This window comes from Mytilus californianus, unplaced genomic scaffold (genome assembly GCF_021869535.1).
Source record: "Mytilus californianus isolate M0D057914Y unplaced genomic scaffold, xbMytCali1.0.p SCAF_46, whole genome shotgun sequence".
In the NCBI taxonomy this organism is placed as follows: domain Eukaryota; kingdom Metazoa; phylum Mollusca; class Bivalvia; order Mytilida; family Mytilidae; genus Mytilus; species Mytilus californianus.
This window is the reverse complement of record NW_026262697.1, coordinates 409,638-421,182: the sequence shown is the minus strand read 5'-3', so window position 1 is coordinate 421,182 and position 11,545 is coordinate 409,638. Positions and strand designations below refer to the sequence as shown.

At 31.8% G+C, this 11,545-nt stretch overlaps 1 protein-coding gene across 2 annotated transcripts in view; it reads right to left on the bottom strand.

The window, feature by feature from the left end:
• LOC127699987 (lysosomal alpha-glucosidase-like) overlaps window positions 1-11,545 on the bottom strand; it is a 74,711-nt gene that overhangs the window by 45,609 nt on the left and 17,557 nt on the right. For both annotated transcript variants that reach the window (XM_052203357.1, XM_052203358.1), the window contains exons 6-8: window positions 2,008-2,246; window positions 1,222-1,350; window positions 27-134 (exon numbers count right to left, since the gene is read on the bottom strand). In XM_052203357.1, the coding sequence (XP_052059317.1) occupies window positions 27-134; window positions 1,222-1,350; window positions 2,008-2,246 (476 nt within the window). The remainder of the gene's footprint in view (window positions 1-26; window positions 135-1,221; window positions 1,351-2,007; window positions 2,247-11,545) is intronic.

The following is an 11,545-nucleotide window of genomic DNA, read 5'->3' as shown; positions in this document are numbered from 1 at the left end:
ATTTTAATGCTGACAAACAAACCTACCTTTCCTATCAGTGGTTTTCCTTGACTGTCCTTGATAAATATGTCCATCTTTATTCCTAAGTCATATGGTCCATAATTCCCTGGGAACTCATTACTGATACCTGGATCCTACAAAGATAAATATGTCCATCTTTATTCCTAAGTCAAATGGTCCATAATTCCCTGGGGACTCATTACTTATACCTGGATCCTACAAAGATAAATATGTCCATCTTTATTCCTAAGTCAAATGGTCCATAATTCCCTGGGAACTCATTACTGATACCTGGATCCTACAAAGATAAATATGTCCATCTTTATTCCTAAGTCAAATGGTCCATAATTCCCTGGGGACTGATTACTTATACCTGGATCCTACAAAGATAAATATGTCCATCTTTATTCCCAAGTCAAATGGTCCATAATTCCCTGGGGATTCATTACTGATACCTTGATCCTACAAAGATAAATATGTCCATCTTTATTCCTAAGTCAAATGGTCCATAATTCCCTGGGGGCCCATTACTGATAACTGGATCCTACAAAAAATAAATATATCCATATCTATACAGGAAAGCTTTTTAATAGAAAAAGCTAGTATTACGATATTTGTTTTTTTTGGTACCAGCTTTAAGACACATATTGATTAGAAAAATTGTTATTTATAACAATTATAAATAATTTTTATTATTATTATCATTTAATTTTTAGTTTAGAAAATATAAATGTAGGCCTAAGATAAGAAATTTCAAAATTTCTGCTGTTAAATCTTTTTTTCAAGAACTTATTATAAAGTGGGTCTCTAAATTCTTATTTGTGGAATCAACCCACATGTAATTCTATCAGAAAAAAAACATACCTATATAACTTTACCTAACTTTTTGTTAAGTAGAGATCAGTAAATATATATAGGTATACATTTTTTTTTTCAGAGGCAATTGCCTATGAATTAACTTTGTACATATATAAACCATTTGAATCACATGTAGTCCTTTGCTCATTAAATCACATGTAATTTCATTTCCCTTCTTACTATTTTAAGCATGATATATGAAGAATTTGATTTGGAAGGTGTATGAAAAAAATTTGCATGTGATACACTGTGCACACTAGGGACTATATTGGTAGACAATGAAAATTAAGAAGATAACTGTATACCTGGTCCTGTGTCTACTATTTTAGAAACAACATTAGAAAAGCAATCAGCCCTACCTACCACAATCATTATATAATGCATTCCTTTGTTATGTAAAGTGTTGACCATTGCAGGCATATCACCAAATTCTGTAGAATATGTGAAATCTTTCTTGCTGTCCATGTAGTCTATATCATTCCACTGGACATCCTGAAAATTAAATCAGTTCAAAATTAATTTTTGATGGATTTCATGATTAATCACAATAATGAAATACTGTGGAATCATTCAATTTTCGTTGACTGAGGAAAACTTACTTTTTGTGGATATTTTATTTCCTGGTTTTGCCACAGTTTGCATACAATATAAAAAAGAAGATGTGGTATGAAGCCTATTGAAAATTTGTTATTTGTTGGGACATTTAAATTTGTGGTTCACCTGTACATACTAAATTATTGAAAATTGTTGATGCATCCACAGTAAATATTTCTTTTAATTGTGTGAATAAATAGCCTATGTATATTTGTACCTATAAAAGTAATATATTGTAATTACCATTAGAAATTTCATCATTTAAATCAGAATCAAACTTCACCTTTCCATATCTGAAAACTTTATGCTGACCATTGGAAGTCTTTTATTGTTAAATAATTTTTGCTAGGTTGCGGTTGCATTGACATATTACCAACATCTCCTAGTAATCATAATGATAAATGAAAACTGGTCAAAAGAGTGAAAGTATATCAGTATTTTACCCAAAAAATTAGGGATTGTAAGCAATAAGAATAGGAAGTTGCCCATATTTACTAGTATGTTATTCAATGCCAATGACCTTTGATCTTCTTGTTATAGAAGCATTATACTAACCTGAGGTATTCCAGCTTGTCTGTTTTTTTCTACTATGGCAAGTGTCTCATTGGCTGTTTTGTATCCCCACCTACACAGATGAAAACCTAAACTCCAATATGGTGGCATAAATGAATGACCTATGACCTCTGTGTATTGCTGAATGACCTCTCCTGGAGTAGGTCCCATGAAGACATAAAGATCTATAATTCCTCCTATAGTTCTCCATGTTATAGCTGGGGAGGGTTGTAGTATCACATCTGAAATAATACATAAAAACTCCATGTTATAGCTGGGGAGGGTTGTAGTATCACATCTAAAATAATACATTAAAAAGGATAACAAAAATCCTCAAAAGTAATGGACAGTGCAAAAGACTACACCAACCAACTATCTGATGCTTTTCTACTTTAATGGTAAACCTAAGTATATATATATAATTGATGCTCTTGAATGAAAAGGGAACAATTAATCAACTTAATCCTGCAATTTATATCAAATAAAGTAGGATAACACCAATAATTTGGATGTCACAGTGGAAAATTTGAAAGCATTTGCAGAAATATATTATCAACAAAATCAATCTATAATGTTGAATATGAATATTATCTTTAGTTTTTACAGTTCTTTGGATTTATGTATTTAATACCTTTTCATTTACCTCCTGTTTCAGAGAATATTTTTATGCACTTTATAGTCTTTTTGTGAGATATTCTACAGTAAAATGATACTTATATGGCATAAATTACTTTTAGTTATAACTTCATATGGGCTTTCATTCTTTGGAGGACTTTGTTAGTTAATCATTAGCAGGTTTAAAATCATTTAAATTGGGTTTGCTATATATATAACCTAAGATTAATTGTTTACCCATAACTTTCAATATTTAAAGTGACTTATAAGGTTTAATTTGTAAATTATTAATGGAAAATTTATATAAGGTATGTAAAATCTTGTCAGACAAGCACTTTCTGCTTACCTGCTGATACCATCCTTGTAATTACCATACACAAAATGTTGTAAAATGTTGTTAAATTTCAATTTCAATTTGATGCATAATATTGTTTATTTTTTATAAGGTTGTAAAATGTAGTGACCGTTTATGCTTACATGATGCTTTCTACTATAATAGAGTATTTGATAGTTTTACTGATGCATATGTTTAACTTTTTGGGGTTTCCTAAGGTGAGATGAATTTTTTGTTCATGATTTACAATTAGATATTTTAGGCTGTCAGTGAAGAGTGGATATTTTTCAAATTTCAAATTAATACCTAATCTTGGGACTACAATTGCAAGCTGTATTTAGCTATTTGGAATTAATTATTTTCTACAACAACAACAAAAAATTCTTATTTTTTTACAAGAGTTATCTCCCTTTGCATATGGAGATGATAAATAATAAAAGATTGTTTTTACCATAAAATAAAATAAAAGCAATTGAGAACAGAGGCGGATTTAGGGGGGGGCCCGGCCCCTCCTTTTGCGGGGAAAAATTTGGTTGATTATATAGGGAATCACTGAAGCGTGACTGGAGCGGGGCCCCCTCTTAGGCAGTCAGTGGGCCCCCTCTTATAAAAATTTCTGGATCCGCCACTTGAGAAGGTCACATGTTGTAAATATAGATATATCTTTTTATGTTATTTTTATAAATAATAGTTTTAGAACTGTCTTGAGGTCTTGTCAGTACCCAAGCAATGACTAATGAGCTACCCTTGTCATAACTTAATGTAGTTAACATATCATACTTGTTGTAAAATTAAGTAAATTTTTAACTCTTGAAGTATATTATTGTTTATATTTCTGTAAGGTTGTAAAAGTTAGAAGGATCTTACTTAGTAGGATAATGTTTTCTAATACAAAAAGGAATTTTTGATAGTTTTACTAATGCATGTGTTTCAGTTTTTTGTTTTTTTTAAAGATGAGGTGAAATTAATTTTTATTCTTAATTCACAATTAGAATTTTTCTCCTAACATCAAAGATTGGATCTTAATATAGGCAATTTTACATAAATCTTTAAAGTTGGGACTACAGCTGCTAGCATCTGTATTTAGCTATTTGGAATTTTAGTTTCAAGATTTTGCTATAGTTATCTCCCTTTGCATATGGATATGATACATGAAGTACCAATTGAAAAGGTCCCAAGTTTTCATGCTGTAAATAAATATATATCTGTTTATATTTTTGTTTTATTAATAATAATAGTTTTAGTTCTTTATTTCTGTATTAGTTAACTCAAGGCTTGCAATGCTGACTTTAAATAATTACTGTATAAGTTAACTTTTGTTGTTTACTTGATATAATTAACTGTGTACAATTACTCTATTTGAAATTGATGTGTGACTTACATACATATAAAACAGCAATTTTAAACAAGCATTGACAATGGCTGACAACAATCGTGAGGCACTCACTTTTATTTCTATATAGAATAAAATTTAGCTATGGCTGCACATGATATCTGTGACAATGTTAAAAAATTGAAAATAAATTAAAAGCTTGGTATAACTCTCAATTTCATGGTTGTAGCAATAAAATGTAATTATAAGAATTGAATGCTTCCTTTTATAATTTTACAGGGGTGTAAAAGAGTTGATCATGCACCTCTTTTAAAAATATGAAGCTCTTTCAGGCTTCATACAAAATGTGCTTCGGTCAAGGCTTTTACACCCCTTTAAAATTATAAAATAAAGCATTCAATTCTTTAATAAATAAAATCAGATTTGGAGTAACTGTTTAGAGAGACAACAATTTATCCTATAAAATAATAAAATACATGTTTGCTTGCTCGAATATTTTATTGATTGAGAAATTATTTTCAATGGTAAGCAGAGTTGGTGATATTTTGTTTTTTAGGGAGAGACAGTATGCTATTTATCCTCTCATCTTTTAATTTCAAGCTGTAGAATTTTTCAATATTTTATCTAGTTTGAAACATAAGTTCTAATTTGTGTCAGATTATTTTGGTTCAAAATTTTTGAAACTCTCATTTTTTTTTTTATTTCATGTCCAAGTTTCAAGAGTAAGCTAAAGTTCTATTCCTTTGCATATGAATATACAACTTGACACAATTGTGTTTTTACTTATGCAGGTTTAATGTTTTAAATATATATATATGTTTGTTTTTTTTTTTTTTTTAATAAATAATATTTTTAGTACTTTATTTCTGTATTATTTCACTCAAGGCTTGCTTACTTCATAACTTTTAAGTATGAGTTTAATTTACATGAGACAACACCTTGAAGCAACTCTAATGTTTTAAGAAAGAACAGATTCAATATGATTGGTATGATTGCCTATAAAACGACTATCCACCAGAGTTCAAATGAAATGAATATGAGCAATTATAGGTAACCGTACGCCCTTCAACATTGAGAAAAACCCATACTGTATTGTAAGTTTGTATATTTTGTTAATTGACGATTCAATGGTCTACAACCTTGGCAAATTGTTTTTTAAGATAATTGCATTATCCTGTCGTTATTCTATTTCAAACCGTAGATGAGTTAAGCCATTTCCAACTGATTTTTACAGGTTGTTCTAGATCTGATGTTGTGCTGTTCATCATTGTCCCAGGTTAGAGGGAGGGTTCAGTGCTCACAATATCCTATTTCTCTTACATGCAATAGATACATGTATTTCCAGTTAAAAAAGATAACATTGTTATTTCAGCTTATTTTCCATTATGGAAAAAAAGAAGTATGGTATGATTGCCAACCAGTGACCAAATGACATTGAGGTTTATATAGTTAACATCTATAGGTCACCTTATGGCATTCAAAAATGAGCAAAACCAATACAGCATAGTAAGCTATGAATAGTCCCAAATTCACAAATCAATAACATTTCAAACTAGAAAACTAATGGACTGATGTATGTGCAAAACAATAAACAAAACAAAAATATGATACACAGTAACAAACAACAACTTTTGAATTGCATGCTCCTGACTTGGGACAGGCTAATACAGAATGTGGCAGGGTTGTTATTGTTACTATTTAAATCATTTCTTAAGTGAAGAAGAATTATCTGGTCTGTTTTAATCGATGTTAAATCAGGCAAAAATGTAGCGAGGTTGACATATAGAATAGAATTGCTCTAAAAGAAGGGGTCAATTTGAACTTGCAGTTGACATGAGCCTCTTCTCTGTGTTGAAGGTCTTACTGTGACTCTGAGATAAAGAACAACAATATAAGCTTGGTTTCTTTGCTTTGAAATTTCTTATATAACTAAGTCACTGTGTATCATCGCCACCGGAAATTGGGTACTAACGAAGCGGAGAGAAATGGAAAAAAAAAGTAAACAAGGTAAGAATTCATTCAATTTAAAGCATTTCTACTGATTTGGCGAGGGTACCACTTAAGAAATGATTTTCTGATATATAATTCTTTAAATTATTAGGCCGATAAGTACAAAATAAAGACAATATTGTGTGTTATACTCCAAAGCTTGCCACTTAGTACCTGAAAATTTCGAGGTCGATTGTCCTCTGTCGCCCCATTGGCAAGATATTCAACTGTTTTTCATTATTTTTCTAGACACGTTTTTAGATTATGATAGTGTGACATCATATTGACTGAAATCTGTTGTCATAAAGATGTTTTTAAAGAATATGGACCAAAACATTGTTTGTTTATTGTACGCGAATTGCAGGACGTTGTACGGCGAATTGCAAAATAACAACTTTTGTCTGTACGGCGTCTTGCAATATATTGTAATTTAAAGATGAAATTAATCACTGTTTAGATAATATCAAGTGACAAAATTTTGGCTGTATCAAAGCTTTACCGGCTTACAAATATACAAAATAAACTACTTATCAAATATTATAAAATATATGCCGTTAATTTCATTCAGAAGTCGTCGTTGCGTACCTCTATTTGACTTTTTGTTTTTAAAGACAAAAAGGTTTTTTTCAACCATATTATCCTAAATACATTCATATATCGTTATAATACTAACGACTGTTGTCTTATTTGTTGTCAGGGTGAAATTTTGTAAGTTCAATAAAAAAAACCGACCATTCATCTTTTGTTGGCGCTGTTTTTTTTTAAAAATATAAACAGTGGAGATGTTGTATGATTGCAAATAAGATAACTATCCACCAGGGTCAAATAAAGTGTATGTAAGCAATTATATGCTATCGTTTGGCCTTCAACAACCAAAAATCGTACCTTACAGTCGGCTATAAAAAGCCCCGACATGAAAATTGTGGAAGGATTCAACAAGAAAACTAACGGCCTAACTCATAACAAAACAATTAACGAAAAATAACAAATATGATAGAGATGAACCAACGACAACCACCAAACTACAGGCTCGTGGCTTCGGACAGACACATAAAGAATGTGCTGGGTTAAATAGATATAGGAAGATATGGTATGAGTGCCAATGAGACAACTCTCCATCCAAGTCACAATTTATAAAAGTAAACCATTATAGATCAAGGTACGGTCTTCAACATTGTTCATTGTTTATTTTTTCAATTTCTGAAATGAATAATTTGTTAAAAGAAAAGTGAAGAAAATACTTTGTTTTCATTGAAAATTAGGAGAAATAAATCATGAATTGTGTTTCGAATTAATGTTCTTGTTTCTTAATGAAAATAAGATTGTATTTTTTTTTTAGTTTAAGTAAATTCAATCAATCTTTTTATTTACAGGGAAAAAATAATAAAAGACTGTTGCTAAGGCTGTTTGACCTAAACTTAAATGAGTAGATGGAGGGGTAGTGAAAAGGAGTGTATTCGTCCGAATTTTCATTGTTACAGTTGTACATTTTCATGATTACTATGTATGATATTTCTCAGTAAATTCTAATGTGATATTGTGCCAATTAAAATTATATAATTAATACAAGTAAGACTTGCATTTGCCTTAAAAGATATAGCAGTACGTGATTATTTGTTTTCAAACACACCTCTGTTTTGAAACTTATAAAGGTATGGATCTGTTTGGTTGAATATAAATGTGAATTTTCAAAATCAACAGTAAGCCCTATTTTTGTGTGTGTGTAAATAATCTAATCGTTTGATAGATGCTAAAATTAAAATCATTTTTCTTAATAAGAAGAAAAAAGTGCAACTTAAGCACGCCTGAATGTAAAAAGGTGTACCCGACTTATTCGTTCGCGATAAGAATTTACCGATTTCGGTATTTTAACAAAACTGTTTATGAGGGCAAATAAATAAATGAACGCTATCAAATCAACATTTAAATTTGCGTGGATTTTTCCAAAAGAATTTATGAGTATGCACCATCAGGATTCAAAAATATTTCAATCTGTCCTTATTAGATGTTATTGCATTATAATTCTTTAAACTTACAAGTCGAAGATGCTAGCTTTTGTGAATTGTATTAATAAGTATATAATATTAAGATGACAACCAAAAAAAACTTCATACAAGGTCATCTTTATTCTCAAGTAGAAAGTTTATATGAATAGTTTATGTCATAGCCACAGCCGGATTTGTATCCCTTGTATCGGATTCTTCTTTCATTCTTTCCAAAAATGATTAATCTAAGGTTAATACTTTTTTTAAATTGAAACAGTGTTAGCCACCGAGCTTGTTCATTTCCTACTATATAGAGATATGAAGTTGTTTTTTTTTAGAAAATTAATGTTCTTTGTTCTAATATTTTGGCTGTATCTGCATTTACAAATAAGACAATAACATTAATTGAAAAAGGAGACGTGGAATGGTTTTCACTGAGAGGACTTTCAAACAAAGCCCAAATGAAATAGATTTGACCAACTATTGGTTACTATACACTTCACAATGAACAAAACCCATACCGTATCAAAATTGCCTGATTTATGACAAAATCATAAACAAATATGTCAGGCAGCAACTTGCGACAGTCGCTATATTACATGTTCCTGACCAGGAACAGACACATATATACTGAGGCGGGCTTAAACATGTTTGTGCGCACCCAAACCTCCCTTAACGTGGTGCCGTGGTGTAGCAATACAACATTTTTTTTGCAGAGAATGATAATTCTTTCATATTTCATTTTATCTGAAAGTTGAAAGAGAATTCATTCACTTATTGGTTCTAAATATTCAATGCGGAAAAATTCTCCTGCCATTACCTCCTTCCTTCCCTCCACCCACAACCCATCCCCGAAATGTTCATCACTTATATGCAAATGCTGACTAATGTTGTGTGGTTAAAACATTTGGTTGAGGCAATCTAAAGTTTGAGAACAGAAACGACAGCTTTAGCTTTTTTTCATTTATAAAAGGGCATAACTTAAAAACGGTAACAGTGACGCTACCCAATTTATAACTTGATCTGTGTTTTGTGGTGATAAGCATTTCGTGTAAGTTTTAAAACATTTGATTAAGGCATACTAAAGTTAGAGAACGGAAACCAATTATTGGGACTTTCTGGACGGACGGGAGAGACGGGTCGGACGGATATGGGTAACATTTAACGCTACGTCAGGGCAGAACAACAGGTCAGTAAAACAGTGACATGCCTTTCCGAAAGTTACAACATTTGCCAGATTTTGTATATGCCGTATTCATATTGTATACATCAGGTATGTAAAAGATGTAATAGGACTGTGTTCAAGCCTTATATTGTGTATACATCTTAAATGGTGTCAAGCGAATTGTATTTTTATCAAATGCATGATTAGATATTTGAACCTAATACTTTATTTTCTTTAAAAAGACGGCAAATAAATATTTTGAAATTAGCAAGATGCCATACAGTTGAAAACAAGTTGCCATACAGTAAATTTGTCAACATGAGCAAGTTGCCGTACCCTAGACCTTATTTTTTATGGTCTATTTTCTTAAAAAACGTTCATTTTGACAACAAATTTCAGTAAATATGATGCCACACTATAATAATCTAAAAAAGTGTCTGGAAAAATAATGAAAAACAGTTGAATATCTTGCCAATGGGGCTACAGAGGACGATCGACCTCGAAATTTTCAGGTACTTAGTGGCAAGTTCTTGAGTATAACACAAAATCTTGTCTTAATTTTGTACTTATCGGCCTAATAATTTAAAGAATTATATATCAGAAAATCATTTCTTAAGCTGTACCCTCGTCAAATCAGTAGAAATGCTTTAAATTGAATGAATTCTTACCTTGTTTACTTTTTTTTTCCATTTCTCTCCGCTTCGTTAGTACCCAATTTCCGGTGGCGATGATACACAGTGTAAGTGCATGTTAGAATTTTTTCTATGGAATTAGTACAAAACATATCACCTTATCTTCTTCAATGTCTTGGTGCCAGTGTGTATGTAATTTATAGAAATTATCAATGCATATGTAGATTTTAAATTGACTTCATACTGACTACATATGTGAAGGTGGAGATTTGTGCACTCATAAAATTGGTTTAACTCCAACACTTGTTCAATCTTGTCTTTGTATGCATGTCTGCGATTATTATTTTAGGAGTTGTGTGTCTTTGATTGATGTTATCTTTTAAACTATCTAGTACATTGTATATTTAATAATATTTTTTGCTACCCCTTTTATAATATACAGTCCGCCAAAAGTTAAGCACCACCTAAATATAACTGTCAATATTTTTTGAACTATTGCGAAAAAAATATTTATGTTTGGTGTTATCAATTGCCTATAGCATACACTAAGAAAATTCATTACGACCAAGAAAAATTAAACTCCGATATACCCGCCAAGCAACCTTTTATTAAAGGTCATCTGCACTTTTACAAATACACTGTTTCGATGCCTTCAAATCATCTTCCTACTGTCCAGCGTACAGGTGAAATTTGACCTTCACCAAGTCACTGTGAAATATGGCAAGCGGTAAGTTATCTGTGACTGAACGTTGACAAGCAATTGACATGTCAAATGCCGGTAGGAGCACTAGGAGAATTTGTAACCATTTCAATGTTAATCGCACCGTCATTGTCAGATTTTTACAACATCATATTGACACAGGAACTGTAAATGATAGACCAAGGTCCGGAAGACCCCGTTTAACTACCTATCGTGATGACAGACTACTTATTGGTCGTGCTAAAGCCAACCCATTTACTCCTACCCCAAAGCTTAGACACCACTGGCCTCCAGGTGGTCGTGTTAGTGTTCGAACATTGGTCCGTCGACTTTATAGAGGCTTCCTAAGAGCATGTCGTGTTGTCAAAAGACGTGCCCTAACAGCCAGGCACCGTATAATCAAGTTTCAAAGTGCTAATGACCATCGACGATGGAACATGAGAACCTGGCAAAATATTCATTGGTCAGATGAGAGTTGGTTTCTGTTACGACCAATAGACGGCAGAATACGAGTTTGGCGGGGAAATAAAACTGCCTATCACCAAAACAACAATTGCCCAACGACAGCAATCGTTGATGGTGGTGTTACAGTATGGGGTTTCTTCTCATACTGTTGTAAGCTGGGTATGCATATTTTGCAGGGTAACATGAACAGACAGACATACAGGGATTTGGTGCTTAGAAACACTGTAGTCCCTCATTTTGAGAATCCCCAACTTGCGCCAAGACCCTCGTACATGGACAACAACGCTAGACCACACAGGGCAAGGATTGTAACAGATTACAAA